The 25,957-nt window shown below is 42.7% G+C and overlaps 1 protein-coding gene across 1 annotated transcript; it reads left to right on the top strand.

The window, feature by feature from the left end:
• Positions 1–748: 748 nt before the first annotated feature.
• LOC103531376 (protein mono-ADP-ribosyltransferase PARP14) lies at positions 749–24,740 on the top strand. Its single transcript, XM_030454516.1, has 17 exons — positions 749–1,205; positions 2,631–2,767; positions 2,859–2,892; positions 5,739–5,999; positions 6,595–6,831; positions 7,830–10,102; positions 11,749–11,985; positions 12,260–12,481; positions 12,958–13,021; positions 13,940–14,071; positions 14,746–14,808; positions 16,112–16,279; positions 17,527–17,730; positions 17,811–18,419; positions 18,973–19,118; positions 20,458–20,632; positions 22,222–24,740. The coding sequence occupies exons 1-17, from the start codon at positions 1,013–1,015 to the stop codon at positions 22,509–22,511; spliced, it is 5,445 nt and encodes a 1,814-aa protein (XP_030310376.1). The 5' UTR covers positions 749–1,012; the 3' UTR covers positions 22,512–24,740.
• The last annotated feature ends 1,217 nt before the right edge of the window (positions 24,741–25,957 follow it).

Genomic DNA, 25,957 nt, shown 5'->3' on the forward strand with positions numbered 1-25,957 from the left:
TTCTAGCAGTGTGCTGGGCTTCCATCTGCCAGCACAGGGAGGGAGAACACATTTTGCAATGTGAAGGTGAATGCCTGAGTCAGCTTTGGGTATTTTATCACAGAATTTTCAGGATTGGAAGGGATTTTCGAGATCACATAATTCCAACCCCCCTGCCATGGGCAAGGACACCTCCCACTCGATCAGGTTCCTCAGAGCCCTGTCCATCCTGGCCTTAAAAACTTCCTGGGATGGGGCTTCCACCACCTCTCTGGGCAGCCGTGTCTCACCATCCCCATGGTGAGGAACTTCTTCCCAACATCTAATCTAAATCTCCCCTCCTCTCTAGTTTGAAACCATTCCCCCTAGTCCTATCACTCCCTGACATCCTAAAAAGTCCCTCCCCAGCTTTCTTGTAGCCCCCTTCAGATACTGGAAGGTTACAATAAGGTCCCCTTGGAGCCTTCTCCTCTGCAGATGGAATAACCCCAACTCTCTCACTCTGTCTTCATAGAAGAGGTGCTCCAGCCCCCTGATCATTCTCGTGGCCCTTCTCTGGACACGCTCCAGCACTTCTCTGTCTTTCTTGTAATAGGAAATTTTTGTTTTAGCAAATTCTGCCAGGGAAAGGAGCAGGTGTGCCGCTGGGACGGGTTGGTGGCAGGGCCGGCCTCCTTTGGGCGGGTGAGGAGGAGCCGTGCCGCGACAGATGCTTCAAGGCTTCGGAAGCCTCCGCAGCCTTCTCAGGCACAGCTGAACAGGTTGCCGAGCCATCTCCTCCAAACCGTGTCCCCACCGGGATAGGTTGGACCGCATTATCCTTGCGGTGTCTCCTAGCCTGGCATTCTGCGACCGATTCTGAGCCGATTGACCCAGCGCAGGAGAGGGGAAACCCCCGAGCCGGCGCAGACACCGCCTCGGTCCTCGACCCCCTCCGCCGGGTCCCGGGGGCCGCCGACCCCTCCCGGCCCCCCCTTTACGGGAAAGGGTCAGGTTCCCGAGCTACGGGAGGGAAACGAAAGCGAAAGAAGCAATGGCGGAGAAGCATCCGGACTCCTTTCCTTTGCTGGTGCGCGGAGACTGGGGTCCCAACCCGCCGCCCTCCGCCCTGAGGAAGAAACTAGTCTGCTACTTCCAGAATCGGAAGCAATCGGACGGCGGCGAGTGCGAGCTGCGGACCGGGACCGGGACCGGAGACGTCCTCCTCTGCTTTGTCCTTCCCGAGGGTGAGTGGACGCGGCTGGGGAGAGGCCGAGTGGGGGAAAGTCCGCGCCGGCGGGTCCCGCGGGTCGCCGCCGCCGGGGGCTGCCCGCATGTTTCAGGAAAAAAAAGATTTGATTTGTAACCAGTCGGGTCAGGGCAGGAGAAAGAGAAACTCGATCTTGAACCCCCCTGCCCGTCTTCCCGGGGCTCACATTTTCCCTACCGCCTCCCCTGCCCAGAGGCGCAGGGGGACAAGGGATGGGGTTTACAGTCAGTTGTCACACATTTTCTGCCGCTTTCTATCCCTCAGGGGGGGAAACTCCTCACAGCCTTCCCCTGCTCCAACGTGGGGTCCCTCTGCTAGTAGAGAGTCCTTCACCAACCCCTCGGACATGAGTCCCTCCCGAGAGGTGCGGTCCCTCAGGAACTGCTCCAGCCTGGATGCCCACAGAGTCACGGCTGCTGCGGGAGCAGTCACCTCCTCTGGCACTTCCATGGCTGCAGACCCACGTCTGCCCCACCGTGCTCCTCCGTGGGCTGCAGGGGCACAGCTGCCATCTCACCACGGGGCTGTACGGAAATCTCTGCTTAGGCGCCTCCTCCCTTTCCTTCCTCACCGACCTTGACATCTCTGCTCCAGCATTGCTCTGATCTCCTCCTCTCCTCTTACCTGCAGGTTTTTTTGCTCTTTTGTCTTTGCCTTCTTGAATAAGTTACTCGCAAAGGCACATCTGCTGTTGCTGATGGGCTCAGCCTTCGTGGGGCCAGAATTCTAACCAGGGGAGCTTCCAGCAGCATCTCACAGGAGCCACCCCTGTGAGCCCCCCACCTTCCTACTACCCCTTACCAAACCCTGACACACTGACCCAGCACACAGAGTTACAGATATGTATTAGAATATATATATCTAATATGCATATTATGAGAACTTGCAGCATGATGATAAGCACTTAGCTGCAGTTGTGTTAGATGTAAGCATCCATGTGCATGTACAGGTATGTGCACAAACTTGTATTTATGTTTGTTTTTTTTTTCCCCCTCCTTCCTTATTATGCTTCCCAGTTGCTGACTAACTCGGCTGGTAAGTGCAGGACATTCAACCCCAAGCAGTGGGGTTGGCAGTGTCTGGAAGAGGGTGTACAAAGAGTGGGTGTACAAAAAGGTGTAAAAAAAGGACCCCTGGCAAGGCAATGTGTGTTGGAGCTTTGCTTCACATCTCTAGTGTTTCGATTGGTTTTCGCTTCAGAAATAATATCCTCTGCTGTTTTTCCTTCTCTTTTCAGGAGGGAAGCCTTGTGCATGCTGTTCTAGCTTTATGTTTTAGCTTCTCTTGTGTTTCGTGGGATGGTGCATGTGTCCTGATGTAATGCTGGGAAAGTGCTATGTAATTTAAAGTTATGTTTCTATTCAAATTTCCACAGAGCTGTTTGGTTGTTTGTTTTATTTAGTGAGGCAACGAGTTCTTGAGAAACAATCTCATAAGCTGTATTGGGGAGGCAAAGAAATCAAGTTGATTGTCTCAGACCCTGAAAGACCACTAGCTGCTGAAAAGAACACACTTCAAGAAAAATCAGTTCCCACAAAGGTGAATAACAGTTGTAATCCTAACCAGAGCTTCGAAATAGTGCTGAGAGTGTCAAATAACTCACTGATATTTTGCTTTAATTTTATTTTAGGCTCCAGGTACCACAAGCAACATTCAAGCAAAAGGTAAAACATTATCCATCATTCTGTGTGCTGATTCTTCTTCATAAAATGGAAATGTTGGTGCTTTTCTCCACAAGTCCAGTTCAGTGGGGAGTTGTTCTGAAAGTTTCTGAGTTTGGCAGCCTGATTCAGGTGATACAAGGAAAAATGTCTGGCCAGGAACACTGTAGACTTGATCACCATGGATGGAGTTTACCTTGCCAGACTTAGACCACAGACTTATTTTTTAGCTTCCAAAATAGCCTTTCTAATCAGAGGAACATCTCCAGAGGGTGATTTAGTTCTCTTATCCTTCATAACTGCTCTAGGAGAGATCTGCACAGAAAAACCTAGGCTGAAGGCCTTAATCCCAGGCCTGGTATCTCTCTGCCCTCTAGTTAGGAGAGTCTGTGAAGACAAGTGGTACATCTCCCCAGAACCTCAGTGGCATTGGTTAGGTCCTCTTTCAGCAATATTCTGCTAAGCTTTGTATTTCAGAAAGCAATCTAGAGAACAGTACTGCACACCCAAATGTACCCACATCCATGAAGAACAACCACTCAGCTCCAAGACAGACTAGAGAAGAACTTCCTGATCATCAAGTTCGTCAGTGATTACCCCCTATCTTTTTCCTGTCCATATGAAGTCTTGTTTGGTGCTGGTTTGGGTGGGTTTTCTTATTTCAAAATTAGATTTTGAAAGTTGTCATCTACTTATTCATTTTAGTAGAGAGGACCTTGAAAACCTTCAGATGCTGCTTTTCATTGCTTCATTCTGCCAGCCTAGCTTTCAGTTTTGGCTTTTGTACTTCACTGGATGTAGTGTAGTCTGTGGTTCCTGTCACAATCTAGAAATAAATAACTAGTGTCTGTAGGCCTGTGGCTTCTGCAATTACTTGTTTTGCTTTCCTCTTGTTGGGCTTATTTTGGTAGACCTTCCAAGGCCTTCTGTGTGTGTTATGGGTTTGGTATCAGTTGTTGTAGCTTGGGGGAGCTGGTAAACCCAGTGAGTGGGCAGAGCCAGCCTGTCAGTGCTGCCATCTGCTCCAGCCTTCCTCTCCTGCCTCTCTGTCTCTCTCCTTGGGGCTGTTGGTTGCTGCCCCCATGTTGTCCCCAAAGTGGAGTCCATCACCTAGTATGCAATAAGGTAACCCACACACAAAGTTGAGCTATTTGCTTTAATATCCAGTTTTGTGCAGGAAAGGTGGTATTCCACAAAGCAAGCTAATATTCTCAAAATGCAAGTGTTACTTTTACACCCAAAAATGTGAGATAGGACTTTAACATTATTCTGTCATTTGCATGCATGATTAGCTGACTAATTCCTCCCTTCCATTTGAAGTGGCAGTGCTCAAAAATTTCACTGCAAGATGCTCAAAGAGTTCAGGGGCTTTGTGTTAGTAGGGGTCCCTCTGGGGTGGGTATTTTAGTATGCTAATAGCTCACTAATATGTTAATACAGTGAACCCAATAATGTAACATTTTTTCTACTCAGTGCTCAAGACTGTCACCCAGATAAGCTGTGGGGAGTGTTCCTTCCCATCCCTTTCATCTGGCAGATGTTTTGCAGACTGGTCTCAAGGGCAGGCTGTTGACTACTTGGGACGTGTTTTTCTCAAACTGGAACCTGGTTTTGTCTAATTCTTACTGTTTCATTGTAATGTGAGCATTATTTTTATTCTGCATGTATCTTTTGTTCTCTTTTACGTTATTTTTCCACAAGTGTGATTTTTCTCCCTAAAATTTTACCCATTTCAATTAATAATTGACATCACCAGGACTGAGAGATTCTCGGGTGTTCCTGAGGCAAAGCAAGCAGAGATGTTGCTCTCCCCCTCCCCACTCAGGTATACAGCTGCTTCACTGAGCATCTCTCCCCTCATTTCTACCTGTCCTCTGCCATGGCCAGAGATGGTGGCCCTGGAGGTGTACACTGAGTGTGTTGAGTGCCAGGGTTTCACTCAATGCTCATCTCCACACTGCAGTGCAGGGATGTTCTGGTTTAGCATGCTAGAAGGGGCTTATATTCCTGCTTGGTTTTGTTGGGGCAAAGAGGGAAGAACTGCCTTGGTTTGTGAGTGTGGCTGTCTTGAGCATCCTGGGGTGCCCTTTGGCCTCTGCCAGTCCTGCAACCCTGTCAGCACTTTGTCACTGCTGTTTTCCATGACTTGTTGGGCAGCTGTGTCACCACATACCTGGCTGACACTGTTAGTTTACTCAGGCATGTAGAAGAGCACATCACTCCCATTCAGAGGTTCTCTCCCACCCCCCACCCTCATCTGCCTGCAAAGCTGGAACTGTGCCTTCCTCTGGCAGCTGCTGGACTTCTGGGGCAGTCAGTGGGCATCCCAGTTACATTTTCTATTGACAAAATCTTGTTGCATCCGTGCCATCCTTCTGTAGACATGTGTTCAGCACTGTCGTGCCACACTGATGGCAGGGCACGGAGGCTTTTCTGTCACGCTGAGCTTCTGGTCACCTGTGTTGCCTGTGAATGTCCTCATGGATGTTCAGACTTCTTATGCCTGCACCTGGGCTAAGAAACAGAATCAGGGACTGCAGGGCCTCTCACAACCCTTACCAACTCCTGAGCAGCCGTAGCAAATTATCTCAATGTATTCTATTTTATTTTCTTTATGTCTCCAGCGACCTTGGACTTTCTTACTCATGGCTGGTTTTATGCCAGCACAGAAGCTGCTTGCAGCCTCACATGTAGCATCTGGGCTACGTTGGATCCCCAAAAATCCCAAGGCACCCTGCAATATTTGATGGATTAGAGGATCACTTTTATTGGAAAGGAGAAAGAGGGTAAGAAAAATCTGTTCGTTCCAGGAAAAGTGTGCCAACATGTCCTTTCTCTTTCTGTTGAAGATGATGCAGAAGCCTTGCAGAAAGCAGAGGGTTCTGTTGTGAACAGTGCACTCCATGAGGGAACTGGTACTGCAGAGAACGTCGCAGAAAAGTCCACAGAGGCATCACCTTCAGTGGTGTTTGAAAACATAACAAGATGCAGTCCAGAAGAGTTATGTATCCTGTTGGAGAACATCAGCAACCTGTCAGGAGATGATGACTTCACTGTGGAAGAGATACATGAAATAAATGCTGCTGTAGCTACTTTTAAAAAAAGTATTGGTAAGATGGGATGAATACTATCATTCATTTCCCTGAATTTATGTGTAATATGAGCTTGATACCTGTTTCATTAGAGATTCACTTTTTAAAAAGTACTTGGACTGTAGTCCCTCAAGAAAGAAGTGTTATATACAGCTCCATGAAAATGTCTGTGATTCAGATGTTACACTGAAAAAGAAAATTGTGGCACTTTCATTAACTGAAATCGATGATAATGTCTCATTGTCTCAATAGCATTTTGGGTTAAATGTAAAAGAATTAGAGGTGAACTGAGTGTGGCGATTAGTTCTGTGAATTATTGAAGTATATAAAGTCACCTTTTGAGAAGATAGTGAAACAGAAGTGCTTAGTTTATACAAGAGATCAATAAGAGAGGAACAGAGACATAGTGGCAGGGAATAGCAGGGAGTGAGGTGGCTGTGTGCGTTTCCCCTTTTTGTCACAACACAGAGTTAGTTACTTAGCACCAAAGAAAGTTTTGCTTCAAATACAGAGAGAAGTAGACCAAACTGATTTCTCTGCTAGAAGTGATAGCTGGGTCTGATAATAACACTGGAAAACACAGTCAGTGTTGATACTGCTTTTCTGCTTACAGATATTGAAGAGTTTGTCAGAAAATGTCGGCAACACAAAACAATTAAGGAACAAAAAATAACTGCCAGGATTCTTGAACAGACCCAGAGCATCAAAGCTGAAAACCTTCCAGACAGTGTTTCCAGAGGCTACATCACCATTTACTTTGAGAGTGCACGGAGTGGAGGGGGGAAAGTGTCAGAGGTCCAGCTATTCCCTGAGGAGAACTCGGCCATCGTTACTTTCCGTGATCACAAAGGTAACACTGCCCTCTGTCTGACCACAGGCAGGGGGCCTGAAAGAAAATTACCCTAAATGTCCTGTTCCTAGGAAGTGCTCTGGACTTAGAAATACTGCTGAATGTTTATTGTTTCAAAATCTCTCTGTTTTTTATATTACCAAAGGGTCATTCTAATGCCTTCTTTTTGCATGGGTTGTTCCCACTGATGTTTTTTTTAATCTTTTTCTCCATTTATGGATATTTTAATCTGAAATACAACATGAACTTTACTTGCAGGATTTGTTAATGACTTCAGCTTTCACAATTAGCTTTCAGAAGCTGATTAAGATCAAATATATTCGTTATCAGGGATGGAGAGAGCAAAATAACAATCTTGCTACTATTCCTTGTGTTGAATCACTGTCCCATTTTTGTGTCAGCACAACTTCTGGTGATATCTCTGTGTTAGGAGACTCCTGGCTTAGTAAATTTCTTTAGCTTAAATTAAAGATATCTGTCAGGTGAGTGGTTTTCTTTCAGCTCTCGGAATTTGCTGAAGAATATTTTGTATATTAAGTTAATATGTAATCTGGATCACTGTAATGTGGTTTTAAGTCCCTGACAACATCACAATTCCTTTGCTTTGTCCTTTCCAACTGGAATTGCAGCCCCCCCAAAAAATGTAGAAGTGCACTGGCACAAAGTATTTTCTCTTAAGCTGAGAGTAAGAATCATTTCATAGTTGTGGCCCTGCTCTGTGGGGTTTCCTTATGACATGAGAGCAAGGCATAGCTCTACAGATAAATACAAGCACAAGCAAACTGGTTAACAAAGTAGTTGGAGCCAAGTCTCTTATCTTGTCCCCTACAGAGTGATTTGGAAATCACGAAGACATAAAAATATCTCTTTCAAATGAAAAAAAAGAGCAACCCAAAATGTTATTTTATTCATTGCAGTAGTTCTTAAACCAGAGTCATTTGCATGGTTTGAAGTTAATGATATTATGTGTGTTTGTCTCTGTGCCTGCTAACTTTCAGACCTAAATACTGTCTTGAAAAAGCAACATGTACTGGATGAGACAAAGATTTCTGTGCACCCATATTACCACTCCCTGGGAGCAGCTCTCTATGGAAAAGAAAGACCAACTATTAAGATGCCAGATCCCATTGAAGTGCCACTGGATCAGTATGTCTGGCAGTTTTTACAAAGGCATGGCAAACTGATCAAAGACATAAACCAGGAAATGGCAGTTTTCCATTGCAACCTAAAATGGCCAGAGGTGAACTGTTCACACCCAAATATTACCTTGTGCCCATCGTTTTCTCTTTCCAAACAGAAAAAGCCAATGATTAAGTTGATCAAGACATGGAAGCAAGACGCTTCTAATGCGTTCTCATGTATCATGTCACGTTATACAGCTATAAAGTGCAGAGTATATTCAGTAAATTGGGAAGACTTGAAAAAGAGATTGGTGAAAGATTTTACTCTGCTCATAACTGATGTTTCTGAGGGGTTGGTGGTGATTGCAGGCAGCAGAGCTGAGGTGGAGAGTGCAGAGAAAAAAGTGATAGAATGCGTGGAAAAAGCCATCAAGGAAAGTGAGAGGGAAAAACAAACCATAGAAATTTCTGTGCCAGTGCCACCAAGGATGTATGCCATCCTCCAAAATGCTGGGCAGGAAAATAATATTCGCAAAGAATATTCGTCCATAAAGATCTTTTATAGTGACACAGAAAAAGCTGTTCAGTTGCATGGATTACCTGCAGAAGTACATAAAATTGAAGCTGAATTACTGAAAGCGGTATACAGCATACCACGTAAAACAGTGAAAATTGATCCCCAGGTTTTCCACTATCTCCAGCGTCTAAATACTGAAGCAATGTCAGCATTACTGTTCACCAGGAAAAAAATTAATGCATCTTATGTGCTTAGGGATGATAGTGTGCTGCTATTTGGAGGTGCTGACAAAGATCTTTCAGAAGCAGAACAGCAAATAAAGACAGACTTAGAGTATGTGTGCATCGATGTGGAGGATGGTGAGGTCATTAAAAAGGAGGAGTGGAGGACCCTTGTTTCTTCCTTGCTTAAGGTGGACAATTCTTCCCAGGGAACTCTAGTCATCGATGAACCCAATGGAAAACAAAATAAAGTGATTATTGCTGGCATTTCTGAGGCCGTAAAAAATGCTCATCAGAAACTTAGTAACTTTCTAGATAGAAACATATATGTGGAGAAAGTAATCCCAGCTAATTCAGCCATGGTCGTGCAGTTTGTAGAGAAGAAAAAATCCAGTTTTTACGTTGAATTGAGGAAGAAGGGTGTGACAGTAGGCTTTGACACCAAGACACCATGTATCTCCCTGAGTGGACCAAGAACAGAAGTGCCAAAAGCAGTCACCTCGTTTGAAAAAATCCTCTCATCTCTTTACTTGAAAAATGTGACAAATGATAAACCGGGAGCTAAAGAGTTATTCATAGAAAGGAAAGATTTATGTGTTCTTGAGGCAGAGCAGAAGTTTGGCTGTTTGATTGAGCTGGAACAACAAGAAGTGCAACAACAGAAGGGCGGAAGAGTCGGTGACAATGAAAAGCTCTACTGTGAGGAAGTGCTGCCAAACGGGGTGGTAGTAGCGGTGTATAAAGGTAACTTGTGTAATTACCCAGTTGATGTTGTGGTAAATGTAACTAATGAAGACCTGCAACACCACAGTGGCCTTGCTGAGGCAATGTCAGAAGCAGCTGGTCCAGAGCTACAGGAGGAATGCAACGAGCTGGTGAGGAAGAACGGGAGCTTGAAGCCTGGGTGCACGGTTATCACGGGCGCTGGGAAACTCCCCTGCAAGAATGTCATCCATGCTGTTGGACCCAGGTGGAGGACACAGGAAGCAGAGAAATGCTTGGACATGTTAAAAGGGACAGTAAAGAACTGTCTAAAGCTAGCTGACACATACAATCATCATTCCATTGCTCTGCCTGTTATAAGTGGTGGGGTTTTTGGCTTCCCACTGCAAACGTGTGCACGTTCAATCGTGTCCTCCATCAAGGAGACCTTGGATGGGTTCACGGAAGACAGCAGCTTGAAGAAGATTCATCTTGTGGATGATGTGGAAGAAGTAGTTCAGGTTCTGTGTGAGACAGTAAAAAAAGTGTTTACAGCTGGATCATCCTCCCCAATACTGATGGTGCCACGCTCAGAGAGTGATGAGGTGACAGAAGGCCAGAAGGAGGAGGGAAAAGAGGATCTGCAGATGTTTAGAACAAATGAAGGACTTTGCATCTACGTAGAAGAGAAAAAGATTCAGGAAGCCACGGTAGGTCTTCTGCTTTCTCTTTAGCCTGTTGTATAGGTTTTAAAATTTAAATTGAAGAATTATTTTGCTTTACAAGAGAATTGCTATGTAAGGGAACAATGGCTATGGGTGAACTAAACAAGGATGCAAGCTTGCAAAACCAATGGTTTCAGCTTGGGATCTGCTACTGCAGCTATTTCTAGCGGGCAGCTGTGAATTTCAGGCTGTTTCATTTTCATTTAGGTTGTATTCATCCTTCAGAGCTAAAGCCAACATGTCAAACAGCTTGAATAACTTCAAAAAATTGTTCATATGATCTAGAGCTGTCTAGGTTGGATATTACGGGAAATCAGCACTTGTCTGGGCTGAGGCTGCAGGTCAGGAGAACAGGGGTGATTTAACATTTTTTTTAGTTCCCTTCTCTTTGGATGAATTATAGCCACAGTCTACAAAGAAGTTACTGGGCTCTAGAAAAACAACCCCACAGAAGAGTGCAGGCTGCCCAGGGAAGTAGTGGATTCTCCGTCCCTGGAGATATTTAAAAAGAGACTGGATGTGGCACTCAGTGCCATGGTCTGGTAACCGCAACGGTGGTAAAAGGGTTGGACTTGATGATCTCTGAGGTCCCTTCCAACCCAGCCAATTCTATGATTCTATGATTCTATGATTATTTGCTAAAGTCTAGAACTGATTCTCCTTAACTGGTTCCCCTCGTTTTCTTTTTTCATTCTGTTTGCTTGCAAAGAGTTTAACTGTTACACATCTAGACCATCAAGGCTCAGTTTATACCTCTGATGTAGTTCCTTTCTCTTATATTTTTTTTCCTTCAGTTATACAAAGTGCATCTTGATAAATCTCACTCTGTGAACAGCTCCTGATTTTTATACTTTTGGAGTTTAAAATTGCCATAAATTATAATTGTTTTCCTGTTGTTTCAATATCAGTTGCTTCAGTTGTCATTTTGGTGTCTGTAAAAGCCCATTCTAGTATAGAGCAACACTAGATATAAAGAGCCATATTTACATATTTAAAATACTTTGTAATTGAAATGTCTCCAGTGGAAAAAAAAAAAAGCAAAGCAAACATCAGAGTTTGGGTATTTGCCTGTTCTACTTCATGAGAGCACAACCACCTCCTTCCACCTTGTTTTGGTCTGTGAGATGCTGCTTTTCTTACAATCCCACTTCAGTGAAAAGGAGGAAAGGGACATTAAATTTTCTACGCTGAGGGTGGTTTATACAGCACATCCTGTGATGATGCTAGAGAAGAAGGAGAAATACTGCAGCAGTTTTTCACAGGGAAATTTAGAAAAGGCTGGGTCTGTGGAGAGGGGATGAGGCAGACTAGAGGGGCTGGGTTCATTTCACCTGCCCAGACATTGGCATCTGCTCGGGATGAATTAAATCACTGCTTTGCCTCCACTGGATGGAGGAATGGATCAGCAGGACCTACCTGCTCAACCTGTGGTGTTGATGCTGACTGTGGGTATTACTGTGGGTTTCCTACAAGTCCAGGAGTACTCATTATGCAGAAGTTGTGCTGAAAACCAGATTATTTCTCCATGGGCATCTTGTTTTTCATGCATTTTGTTAGTAGTGCTATTAGTCTTGATGCATATGTTTACTTGAAGTCTGACTACAGATATTTTTATTGTCATTTTGTTGCAGACGGATGTTATTGTCAACAGTGTTGGCTTAGATCTGATGTTTGGTGTGGGGCCTCTTTGCAAAGCCTTGCTGGAAAAGGCTGGAGTTGCACTCCAACAGGAGTTTAACCTAGAAAAAAGAACACACGCTGATGGTCCAGGGAGTGTGATCTGCACCACTGGAGGTGCTCTGGCCTGCAAGTATGTGCTTCATGCCATCCTTCCTCCATGGGATGGAAGAGGAGGACAGGCCCTGGAGGTATATTTTTATTATTAAAAAAAAGACACAAAAAACCCAGAAAGAAATTAAAAAAGATATTTAGAAAACAGATTTATTTGGGATTCTATCCTGAAGTTTCAGGATTTAAAATAGTTTAAATGACTTGACTCCATTTATTTCTAGTGGAGTGACCTTAACAGTGCATTGATACACTGAGAGCTTTTTCTAATCCCAGCATAGTCTCTGTGGAACTAATAATAAATTATGGCTTTAAAAAAAAAAAAAGTAAAAGTATCTTTGCTGTGTTTTACAGAGCCTACGCGATGTAATCCATTTCTGCTTGAAGAGAAGTGAAGAATTCGGACTTAAATCAATTGCTTTCCCAGCTATTGGAACTGGAGGATTTAAATTTCCTAAAAACATTGTTTCTAAGCTAATGTTTGATGTGGTATTCAAGTTTAGTAGGAATCATACTCGGAAGAATCTCCAGGAAGTTCATTTTTTCTTGGATCCAGAAGATACAGATAACATTCAGGTAGCTCTTCTCAGGGAAAAGCTGTCTGCTATGTGCTGGTCTAGTTACACCTTAACAATATAATTTAGTTATATTGCTTTCTTAAGGGAATAATTTAGCACCCCTTACTGCTGTGGGCTGGTGAGAGTAGGATGTCTCCAGGATTTCATTCAATGTCTCTAAGATATAACCTCTCAGCAAGCACAAGCTGCAGACAAAATTGGCCACATTGCTCTCACTGAAAACACCTGTAGGTGCTCACTCATCTTTTGACAGAGTTCTGGCAAGGCAAAGTCAGTATCAACAGCGCAGAGCCCATCTGAGGCTTCCACTGTCACCAGTGATACCCAAGACTGTAAAATGCATCAATCAGATGGCTCAGCAAGAGCTATACGACTGTTAATGTTAATTATAGAAATATCTATAATGTTAACTATAGAAATATTCAGTATATGAGCTCTGAAATTCCACCTTTGATACCTTTTTTCTCTTTTTAGGCTTTTACCATTGAACTAGGACACAGGGTAGTTGAAAGTTGCAACGCTGCATCACTACAGCCAAGTAAGTCGTGTAGGGGCAGGAGTTGGGACACAAGGAAGAATGCAAGTGCTGTGAGGTTGTTTTATATGTACAGGAAACAGATGAAATGTCATCAGGACACAGAGGGCAGGGTTTTGCCTCCTAATGGACTGGAATTCTTGAACTCCATGTGTGAAAATCTTAAAGAGGAATTTCTTTTGTTGAGGACGTGTTTATCTATTAGTAAGGCCAGTCTTACCCACACTGTAGAGGATATCCTGGTAGGAAAACCATTAGGATATAAGAATTTGGTGTCACTTTGTCAAAAAAGCCATAAATAACGTGTATTTCTGTACCTTTAATCTTCCATACAGAGACATACAAAATGGATCATTTTCTTTCCATTTATTAATTGACAGTAGTGTGACACTACCAAAAACTACATCAACAGTAAAGGTGTATTCATAGGAATATGTATCTCTTTCTTCTCAGTTATTGTACCAGTGAGATGAAGTTAAGACTGAGCAGCAAAATACAAGTTAGCTACATTTAGACCAGAAGTAAGCAAGTTATATATCTGTGTGGGTAAAGATGAAATAATGAATAATGGTGTGATGGGATCCCTGTTACTGGCAGTGCTTAAGCACTGTCAATTCAGTTAATTCAGGAAATTTGCAGAGCTGGTCAGATCAAATAACCCCAGGAGTCCTCTCTGAGTTTATATGGTGGGAATTTACAGGAATACAAATGGTTTCACTTTTGCAGTATTTCAATGGGAAGAAGACTGTGCCTTGCTGCTTCCAGAAGTGACATAAAGAGAAGGGCAGAGACTCTCTAGGTCCATCAGACTGATCTAGACTATATTCCCTAAAATTATAAGTTGAAGTTTCTGTCAGTGAAAAAGACTAATACCCCAAACTAGAGGAGAAGTGGCTTAAGATATTTTTCTTTCCCTTTCAGAAGCCAAAGTATTTGGAGTTCATGAAATCCAGATTGGTTCCATTACACTCCAAGTAACTAATGGAGATATTACTGAAGAAGATACAGAGGTTATTGTAAACATAGCAGATGGCAAATTGAATCTCACAAAAGGTATTGTCTTCAGTGTGGGGTTCTTTAGTGATAAATTTGGGCTAGCTTTTAGAAGTGGGTAAGGGAAAGAATTGTCTGTATGAGTAACTCTTACGAAGTATGTCTCAGGTAAGAGAGTTGTGTCAGGAAGTAGATCTTAAACTGGTTTTTTATGTGTCCTGGGTATTCCATTTAGATCCCAAACTTCTCAAACAGAAGACATCTGACTAGATGAAAAAAATGCTTAAAAAAAAAAAAAAACAAAAACGGGAATATTTAGTTCAAATAAAATTCTGAAAAAACTTCTCTTTTCCTAATACGTTTCACTGTAAGCCAAAGCCCTGCTTAAATAAATTGACCTGTCCTTGGTGAAACTGTGATTGCAAGCATGAAAGGCACCAAATTCAAAGCAATCAGAGTTTGGTGAGGGGCATACTGTTGGCTGGTGAGACAATGAATAAGAATAAGAATTATTCATAATGATTTCTAATCAATAAGGGAGACAGTGGTCTCTTTCCAGTCAGTGCAGTGTGTCATGGAGGGTACTTAGTGGAGCTGGCAAGGTTTTACATTTTGTGGGATCTTGTAATTTAAGAATCAGAGGGATCTGTAGAATACAGAAGTTGGGTAGAGTTTTGAGTAGAAATAGCCAACTTGCCTTAATAAATGCCTGTGCTGTTCTTGTATAATTTAAGGGGTCTCCAAAGCAATTGTGGAGGCTGCTGGTTCCCAGGTGAAAGATGAATGTGCTCAGTATGGTATGTCAGAGCATGCTTTTTTAATTAATTTTTTTTTCTTCTTTCTGAAAAATTAAAATTACTTTATAATTCTCTACTCTGATGGTACAGTTATTGTATGTGAAAAAACAGCTTTCACTTTTAAGAATTTTGAAAAGTCCTGTTTATTTGACACCTTCTTTGAAAATTTTTCTTTTCACAACTGAGCAGAAGATGGATACAGTTTTCTGATGCTAATGAGTGCTGGGAAATTAATCTAAGGTTTTTTTCCCCCTGAAATTAGTCAGGCTTTCCTGATTTAAGAACAGAAATAGTCCCACTGACTTTATTTTCAAGCTTAATTTTTAATATTGTCAGCTACGGCAGAGATGATATTTTGAAACTGAACAGAGTTGTGGAAGACTCACTTGGTGTAAGCATGTGTGGGACTGGGCTTTGAAAGCGAATAGCAAATCTGGGCTTAATATTCACAAATATATAATTATTTTTTATTGAAATAATGTACCTCTGCTTATTGCCCTGCTCCCAAGTTCTGTAGTCTGCATTGTGCCAGACCAGTAGAGCAGTAAAATCCCAGCTCAGTGTGGACGGCCCCTGGGAGCACAGGAAGAACATGCATGTTCTGGGTGCACAAACAAAATGTTCCTGCTCTGAGTCCAGGAGTTAAACTTTAAAAATGGAGTTTTCTGGTTATTTTTCCTAGCCTTTGGCACTGCAGGCTCTCCTCATTTATCAGCCTGGTCTCTCTTGCAATCAGTCATTATTTTGGTGACCAGTGAAGTGGTATGTAACCCTGTGTTCAGTCTATTAATCCTCACAATATAACTCCATTTTTAAGTGTTAGTAATCAAACATAAGAGCTCTGAAAAACCACAAATGTCTTTTTACAGGTCCCATACAACAGTTCTTAGACCAATTGGTTATTATCTTAATGAAATTGTTTTAACCATTCAGCTTGTCTGGAGAATGAGTTTGAGCTTTTGAGGAATAGTTGGTGTGACAAAGGATTTCTCATATAAATGACAAATGCCATTCTCTGGGCATGCTTTTAAAGTCAACATAAATTCTTAAGTTGTACTTAAAGAAGAAACTACACGGTAGTGGAGACTTTGGGAAACTACAAACCACGCAATTATTTGAATTACTTCCCCAAATTTTGCAATCAGAATATTTGCAGAGAAAATGGAAACAACTAAAATCAGAATAATATACCTTGCAGTGGATTTCTTTTTTTTCCCCACTTCTCTAGCATCAAAATAACCAGCTTTCTTATCAGAAGAGAGAGCAACTTTGAAAATTATGTGTCTTTTATCTTGTCTTCTAGCTGGTCAGTCTCACAGCTACTTTATTACTACACAAGGTGGAAAACTGCTGTGCAATAAAATCATCCACTTGATTTGCAACGACAACGTGAAGAATCTCGTCTCCAAAGTGCTTAATGAGTGTGAGCTAAGGATGTACAAATCCGTTGCCTTCCCAGCAATTGGAACAGGTTTGCTTTTTTTTGGGATGAGGGCTGTGATGAGGGTAGTTCAGAAACTGAGGCACAGTGAATGCCTTTACATAGGGATATCCCTATATATAGGGATAGCAATAGACTTGTACAAGAAACTCTGCAAATTGTGAGTTGTGAAAGTTTGTTCTTGTCAGTTCAACCACCACCTTCACACCTCAAAAATTCTGCTTTTATTTGGAAGTATTACAGTCAATACTGATGGAGCAAGAACGCTTAAAGGAAAAGGTATTGCTCCATAAAAGACACTCTGCCTCAAAACAGGAAGGTGTTGCCACCCTACACCTTTCTTCAAACTTCCCGTAGATCTTGGTTTGGGATTTCAGCCACACAGAAGGGCTGGGCTTGGGGTTTGTAGGAGAAGAAGGCTGGAGTTACCCGGAGACCAAAACCTTGACTACAAAAGTTGTGGGCTGGATACCTAGAGTTTACACTTTTATAGGTATTTTTTCAGCCTACCAGCTCCAGTGGAGGGCTAGAGGCAGGCCAGCTTCCTTGGCTTAAGCTTCTGGTTAGCCTGGGGAGCAGGGCTTGAAAAAAGCAGGGTGTCCTTCTTGGACCAAGACTTCCTTTCACTGGAAAAAGAAATCTTGAGTTAGTCCTTACTCAGTGTACCAGGTTAGGGTAGGAGCTGGTGTGTTGGGTCAGTGTTGGGACTCCACAATGACACTTATGGCAGGTCCCCAGGACCACCAACAGCACCTGCATGCTGGTGTCACAACAGCTGTGCAAGGGATGCCTTGGCTGAAACCGGCAGGATTCACACCAAAGTTTCAGGATAAGCTTTAGGTTGAGCTTTAGGCTGATTGTAGAGGAATGAGAGCAGTTATTTTGAGCTTGGTGTTCCCGTTTGTGTGCTGAAATACACTGCAGGCTTGTGCCAAAATCCTCCACTGATTTTGACTAGGTTTTACTCTTGTACCTGTTTTAAAGATGGGGATAGAGTTGGTGATGTGTGGGCTTAAAAATGTCAGGGAGATGCTAAGGCTGAAGTGCTTGCTGGAGCCTCAAAATTAAATAGGGCAAATCTCAGAAGGTCTTCCTGAGTCTGTGGAGGGTGTCAGCTCCTGGAGCTCAGGAGTTGAGGTGTAAAGCTGAGGTTAAGCCTCGGGGTTTGGCCAGAAAACAACTAGGGAGGAGGGTGGGACACCAGTCTGGGTGAGCTGGGGATGTGATGTCTTGATTTGAGTACTGTTCACTGATACATGCCTTTTATTTTTGTGTAGGTCAAGCAAAACTGAGTGCAAGAGAGGCAGCTGATGACATGCTGGATGCTATAGTGGAATTTGCAAGAGAAAGACCTGTACAGCACCTAAAAAAAATCAGAATTATCATCTTCCAGACAACCATGCTCAGAGACTTTTACACAAGCATGAAGAAAAGAGAACATTCAGGTCCATCCACAAAAAATCCACAGGCTCAGATTAAATGTAAGTTTTCGGTGTGCATGGGCAGATAAAGCTAAAGATCTTTTATTTAAAACTAATAATTAACTCATATCTCTTCCCAGCGGTTTTTTTGCGCAAAACCCAACCCACTAAGAAGGAAAAGCACTTGGCTCTGGAGAAGAAAATTTACTTAGCCACGTTTCAGATTTGTGGAGGAAGCAAACAAAAAGTGGAGGAAACTGAGGCCTGGATAAATAAATTAATTTCAAATGAACAGATTGCAAACATCGTTTCAGATGAGCTGATTGAACATTTTGATGAGAGGCAAATCAACGCCTTGGCAGATCTCCAGAAAAAAAACCTTGTTACCATTGAGCTTGAAAATAAATCTCCCACCCCTCAGATTAAAATTTCTGGCATCAGCAAGGATGTCTGTTTTGTTTCTGGGGAGGTGCAAAAAATGATCAAAATAATGAAAGATACTAAATTAGAAGAATACAAGGCAGAACTGGTTTTTAACCAGGTAGAATGGAGGTATCTTGGAAGCAATGACAGATTTGTTGCTTTTGATAAACTGACAAATATGCAGCTGGAGGATGCCAAAATAGCCAAAAAACCACATCTTACTGTCAAAATTGACATGAAGAACTACCAGGTGGATCTGAAAAGTCTACAGGCTAATGATGGCCAAGGAAAAACTATAAGCATTCAACGTGTGCCAAAGAATGAAGGTAAGTTACAGCTTTCTTAATAAAATTTTAATAGCAATTATTGAATTATAATCCTTATAAATGCAAATTTGGGTATTCCAAAGTAGTAAGGTATTTCATACCTTTTTTTCCTTTTTCTGTTCTGTTTTTGGTTTGGTTTTTTTGCATTTGTTTGTTTGGTTGGTTTTGTTTTGGTTTTTTTTCCCCTGGGCATGCCATAGGCAGCAGTTTTAATTTCATAATTAGTGACAGTTAGGACTTAAGTATGTATTTTAAATACAAATATTATCCTTATGTATGTGACTAGTGAGCACAGAGAAGAGTGCATGAAATTCTTTTGTGATTTTCAAACTTCAGTTAGATATTGGTATGGGGTTAATTAGATTAGAGAAAATGTAAAGTCTTAACAGTGCATTACAAAGCCAGTGATGTATTGAAGAGATTGAGTATTCCTGCAATAAACTACTGTGTTAAAGTACTGTCCTCTTAGCTTGCTTTATGCAGTTGGTTTGTAAGAGAAGTCTACAAAACAGCTCTAAGTGTCTCTGCTAACAAGTCAATCCCTGTTTTGCAGGCCAGCAGTCAATAGAGCTCCCTATGGAGTGGGAAGACATGAAAGATGAAAGGGTTAAACTGGTACCTCTCCAGCCATCATCTCAGGAATACCTGGAAGTTAAGAAAAAATTTCAGAAAACCTGTCACAGCTTTGTCATAAAGCAGGTGAAATCCTAAGGGAGGAAAAAAAAAAAAAAAAAAAGAGTAAATTCTTGGGCTAAAAACATGAATATACTTTATGAATATGTGTTTCTGAGGTCTCTTCAGCCTAATACTCCTTTCAGATGTCAGCCTTCCCAGCACTGCAGTACAGGGTGGACATAAATCAAATTTCCTAAGAGCTGCCCTACCATTTCTGTTTTCTACTAATGCAAAACCAACGACCCTCAGTCTATGAGCTGACTCTATATTTAGTTAATGTGGTATTTCCAATTAGGAAATTCTATACTGAAATAGAAGCCTGAGTAAACACGTTCAGAATGCAAAGGAAAATACTAACTCCTTGAAGATTGGTCATAAATCTCTTTACAGTTTTACTACTTCTTTCCTGTCATTCCCAGAGCCTTTCAGGCAAGAGTGTTGGTTTGAACCAAAGTGTCAAGATTTGGTTCTGCTAATTGAAAAGTCTGCAACACAGTGCAGAGATTTAATTGTGTGGAACAAAATGGAATTACTTAGAATCAGGAGGAGCAACAAATAAGGGAAAATACAATGAAATTAAAAACGAGAATATGTGTTTGAAAAGTCTGTTTGAATTATGAGATTCAATAAGCATGGGCACCAAGACATGAGTGGGACAAAATATTAGTGTACAGTGGAATAATTCAGGTAATTACCTGTATTCCACTGTACACTAATATTTTGTCCCATGACATTCAGGTAATTACTTTTTCATTTGAAAATGGAAAACTGTTACAGCAATGCCTTTCAGATCATACTTTGATGCAGATATGCAGTTGGTTTTCCCTTAAGCTATGTTGTTGACACAGGGAGCCAGAAACACCTTTCACTGTTTTTACATAGGAGTTTCTTATGGGTTGCTGAGCTGCACAGTAAAGGAAGTAATTTTGACTTCCAAGCTGAGATCTAGAAGAGAAAATCCAACATAATCCTATCACTACAGTCTACCTTGTAGTGAGCAAATCACCAGTAAAGATGATGAGGATGCACAAGAAGGCATTTTGGCTCTAGCAGTGGTACAACAGCCTATTTCTATAAATGACAATGCACTGCCACCATGGCTACCTCTGTACCTACCTGGTATAGGAGGCAAGAACAAATGGATACCAAAAATTACTGAGCTTGAAAACCCCCTGCAAGCTGCTTTGTTTCTGGTTTTTTCAGACAGCTCATGTATTCAGTTCCCCAACCCATGTCACACATTAAGAGGGAGTAGTGAAAATTACTGTAATTCTTCCAGTTTGGTTCAGTTTTAATGTTTTCCTGCTATGATAAATATTGATCCTTACCAGTATAAACACAGTTCCATTTTGTAACTTTGCAGATTGAAAGAGTACAAAATCCCTACCTTTGGAAGCAATACCAAATTAAAAAAATATCTATCTCTAGAAGGAACAAAAATGAAAATATTGAGAAGATGCTATTTCATGGGACAACTTCATCCTCACTGAGCAAGATCAACTACAAAGGATTTGATCGTGGGTTTTCTGGAAAGAATGGTGAGTTATTAACCAAAGCAGTTAATGTGCTAAACACATGCTAGGGAATGTCAGTGTTACTGTGCTGTCATTGCAACATCAAGGCTGGAGAACAAAATAAGAAGCATCTCTGGAGCATAATCTATTTGGACAGAGGAATTAACTTATTCAGTTAATCTCTTGCTGATGAATGCCACCATCTAGAGGGTTCCAGAAGCAGCTCACCTACTCTAAAATTAAGACTGCAGCTTTTGAGAAATAGTTTGGGTGATCTGCCTTCAGGAAGGAACAAGGTATTCTGTTCAGCATCCTAAATTGAGACACCAACCAGTAGCTGCTGGTATCTCCTCTCTTCTTAGACTAAGGCAGGTATTAAAGCAAAGGAGCAGATGCTTTTCCTGTTGCCTTCAAAGATGAGGACAGCACAAGCAATCAGAAGATCCCACTGCCCTACCTTCTTCCCCTTTAATAGTTGCTAGGGATAGCTTAAATATTTATCAAAAGGACTTTCTGCATTAGTTCAAAGGTTGTTTTGTCCAGTTTCTATAATCCAGTCACGTCATGTTTATTATTTGATAGCATTTAAAGATGAAGGACAGGAACCAAAGAAGTGGAACTTGGGCTGAACTGAGGTGCAGTCAGCCTTAGAGGTTCTGCAACCTTATTTCAGAAGTCCTTACTTTCTATTCTTAATGTTTTCTTCCTTAAGACATAATTGTAGATGCCTGTGACTGACTTGATCCTTAGAGAGCTGAGCAGCTTAACTCCCATTTGGTTGATACTTTGGTATGGTCTGGATCCAAAAGTAGGTCTTTTTCTCTCTGGATCCTCAAGAGGTACTTATGCTGATACGTCCTTGAGAAAATGAAGCCAAACATACACAAAATATATCAAGCCAGGTACAGATTGAAATGGCAGCCACCATTTCTTTTTAAAACATGACTGGGGAAAATGTAGTTTCACTTTCCTGCTCCTTGGTAGTGCCACATTGGATTTGCTTAGAAAGAGTCATAGTTCCCCATGTCCTCTCTCTGCCTGGGAATATTGATATTCACCTCCATCTCAGCCACAATTTATGATAGGAAAGGCATCTTCCCTTCTGTCTGGTTAGGTAGTTGTGCAAAAATATCTAAAGATCAGAGAGGAAGGCCCTGCCTGGTCTGAACAGCTTTGTATCAGTATCAAAAAAAGAAATTTCAGATTAAAAAAAATGTGATTCCTCTAACTTCTTACTGTGAAGTATAACCAGAAAACTGTAATTACAATTACATAGTCATTTTTAGTTGAAAAGGCTCTGAAAATTTGCAGTCTGATGGATTGCAGGCTAAGCAACATGGCTGAGCAGAGAGAAGAACCCTTTTTGTCATGGGAAAGAGGAGTCAAAATCTGTGTGTTGATACTTACAAGACATCTACACTGATGCATATTTGATTCTGATACAAAGGATTATAACTAGAATTCTCTGTTCAAACTCTAATCAAATGTGTAACTTCCACAGAGTGGAAAAAAAAATAAGGGAGAGGAGGGGGGAGGAAGGGAGAGGAGCTTTAGAGATTCTTATGGAAATAAAAACCACTAACTCTACTTGAAAACATTGTCTTTCCAAACAGCTGCAAGGTTTGGAAAAGGAACCTACTTTGCTCTTGATGCAATTTACTCTGCTAGGGAAACTTACTCCAAACCAGACAGCAACAACAGAAGATACATGTACTTGGCTCGGGTCCTCACTGGGAAGTACTGTGCTGCCAAGGGAGAACTCGTGGAGCCACCACCAAGAAACCCAGCAGAACCTTATGACCTGTATGACAGCGTGGTTGATAACATAGAGAATCCATCAATGTTTGTCATATTTAGTGATACTCAGGCATATCCTGAATACCTTATCACTTTCCAAAAATAGAATCTTCATGATAATCTTGAAAAGTTTTAGCGCCTTTTACAGGTAGGAGTTAGGGCAATTCTTGATTCTTGCTCATGGCTCAGTTTCTTAACCTTGTTATTCTTTTAGCCATGAGTTTCAATATGTCTTCAAATTATTAGCACAATAAGGCCAGGATAAGCCAATGTTTTAGAACATGCTATCTTGATACTTGGGTATCAAATTCAGTTATGCAGGGGTGCAGGCAAGATCTGTGAGAACAGCCCTGACCTCTTCCCACTCAGGGCAGAGGGAACTGGTGGGAGAGGGACCTGCTCTGCCTCAGCCCTGGCCTCAAGCAGGAGGTGTAGGGTAAGCCAGCACATCTACCCATGTGCCTATTTCCAGTATTCACCATAAGGGGCTGGCTGCCTATGAGGATTTATTTGTAATGCTCTTGTTTGAATACTCTCGAGAGCAGAATTTCTGCTCATTCTCAGGCATCCACTCACCCTTGTTGGTGCTAAGAGTCCAACAGAAAGAAAATGCAGTATTAAACGTGCACTTTGCATTCAGTGTTTCACCATCCTTATGCCTTTAGGGCATACTCTGTTAGTTCTTAGGTATAAATTCATATATTCACACCCATTTCTTAGGGGCATTTTCCATGCTCCCTTGCATTGCATACATCCAGCTTCCATTTGTGAAGTCATTGCTTTGGCAATTTTAAAGACAGTAACAAGGCACTTTTAATTTCTTCTTGTCAGTATTGAAGCATTAATTCTTCTGCAGAATTACTGATTTGCAGAGTATTATCTACAGTGATCATGCTAAAACCATTTGAAAGTTTTTAAAGTTCTATGAAGTAAGTAATTAATGGCATTTTCACACTGTAACCATATAAACCAGATATAAACCATATATCCATCCTTTTAATAAAAGCAGTTTCACACAGGTATGTTGTATTACAGAGTTGTTGTGTACACAAAAGAACACACTTGAAGTAGAAGTGTTGCTTCACATTTGAGTTTTTTAATGTTACAGTGATGGTATAATGTGAAGCTGAAAAGACTTCTAAAGTCTAAACAGAATTTTTTTCTTCTGTTGTCTGTGTGACAGATTTGTGCATACAGACTCCAGGTGAAATTGTTCTGCTATAGCCCAAATTAGACCTGTGCTGCAAATAGCTGACAGGATGTCTTAAAACCCTGTTGTGACATTCCCAGTGCTTGCAAAGGGAAAAAGTGCTTTTAGTGTCTGTAGGTATTTAGGCAACATAAAAAAATTCTGCCCTTCACAGCAGATGCCCCTGCAACAAAACAGATAAGCAGCCTTTAAAAGACTTTTCTTCCCTGTGAAAAGGTAAGGATTTTTCTCCCTGGTGGTGGCAGTGGTGGGACTTTCTTTACTAGTTCGTGTACTTGGGTGTGAGGAACCTGATGGAGGTCCAGCTGACCTCTTAGGTTGCTCTGCAGGAGCCAGTGCCAAGTCACCTTTGCAAACCCTATCCTATCCAAATCCTTATTAGCATTTTGAAAGGGATTCCTGGAGAGGAAGGAGACAGATAGAGTCTGCATAAGGCCTAGGGTTGGAGAGCAAAGTGGATGGAGGTCTGCTCCAGTTGTTCAATCTGATACGTCTCAACCATGCTGAAATATGAGGGGCTGCATTGGTGGGCTTGGGGAATCTAATCAACATCATCTAATCAGTCTGGCTCAGTGCTTGGGTTCAGGACTGGTGATTTTTTCTCTCTCACCCTCTTTCCTGTTCTGTCTCTGAACTGACTGGGACACCTCCAGCTTCCTGCTGGTAACAGGCAACTGAGTAACTGATGCTTATGACCCCTTTCCTCCTGGGGAGGAAAGCTGGAAAAATGAGTTTTCCCTCTCCTTGGGCCAACAAAGGAGCAATGAATCATTTGCCTGGAATGGTGGGAATTTAGCGTTATATAAACAACAATGAAATTCCACTTTGATGGACCCACCATCCCGCATCAAGCCCTGTCCAGAATCAAAACACCATCTTGAGCAAGAAACCTTCATTGGACACCTTTGGACCCATGGTGGTGACCCTCTCAAACTCCTTCATTCTTTTATTTCTTTCTCACTTTCTTACTTTTTCTCTCCCATCTCTTTCTGTCTCTCTCTCTTTTCTTTGTATCTTCTCCTTTTCTCTCTCTCTTTTGACTAAAAATTTATTATCCATACCTTCATGGGGTTATATCACTTTGCTTGTGCTAGTTGTCAAATAAAACTTTATGGTTGCACCTGACCCTTGGTGGCTGTAGTTTGTTCTTGCAGATCCAAAAATTCTAAGTTACTTCAAACTGTAGCATTGGGGATAATCTCTTGTACAGGGTTTGTGGACTGAGAAACTGGGAAGAGGCTCTGGTGTGTATGAAAAACAACATCCAGGCCCTGGACTCGAGCACCACGAGTAGCCACCACCACCAAAATGGTGATTCAGGCTAAGAACCAACTGGCAGAGTGAGGGCACATTGAAACAGTATCCCTCTTCAGGTGCCAGGATGCCACTTTTACTGGTAGCCAGGTTGTCATAGAATCATAGAAACATTGCATGGTTTGGGCTGGAAGGGACCTTGAACATGCTCCAGCTCCACCCCCACTGCCATGGGCAGGGACACCTCCCACCAGCCCAGGTTGCTCCAAGCCCCATCCAACCTGGCCTGGAACACTTCCAGGGAGGGGTCACCCACAGCTCCTCTGGGCACCCTGTGCCAGTGCCTCACCACCAGTGAAGAGTTTCTTCCTAATGTCTAATCTACAACTCTCCTTTTTCAGCTTAAAACTTCCCCTTTATCCAATCACTGCATGCCCTTGTACAAAGTCCCTCCCCACCTCTCCTTCAGGTACGGGAAGGGCCTCTATAACGTTTCCCTGGAGCCTTCCCCAGGCTGAACTCTCACCCTGTCCTCCTAGGAGAGATGATGCTGCATTGCTGCCCTGCAAAGGGCTGCACCGCACTACCCTGCACCGCGATGTGCTACGCTGCATTCCATTGATCTGCACCGCTCTGCCCTGCCCCGCACAGCCCCACCCCGCACTTCACCGCCCTTCCCTGCACTGCTTTACACTGCCCCGCCCCGCCCTGCCCCGCCCCGCACTGCACTACACCGCGCTGCACCGCGATGCCCCGCACTACACTACACTGCATTACACTGCCCCGCATTGCCCCGCCCCGCGCCCACCATCACCTTCACCCCCACTTCCCCCTCCCCTCCCCGCCCCGCCACGCACCGCACTGCCCCGCACTGCATTACACTGCCTCGCATTGCCCTGCCCAGCGCCCACCATCACCATCATCATCATCACCATCACCTTCACCATCACCTTCACCATCACCTTCACCCCACCCCAGCCTTCCCCTACCTCCCCCTCCCCGCCCCGCTCTGCCCCGCACCTCCCCGCGCCTTCCCCGCCCCTCTCCCACCCGTACCCAATCAGAAGCGCTCTTGTCCTCCACCCCGC

Source organism: Calypte anna, chromosome 7 (assembly GCF_003957555.1).
Source record: "Calypte anna isolate BGI_N300 chromosome 7, bCalAnn1_v1.p, whole genome shotgun sequence".
NCBI classification, from domain to species: Eukaryota; Metazoa; Chordata; class Aves; order Apodiformes; family Trochilidae; genus Calypte; species Calypte anna.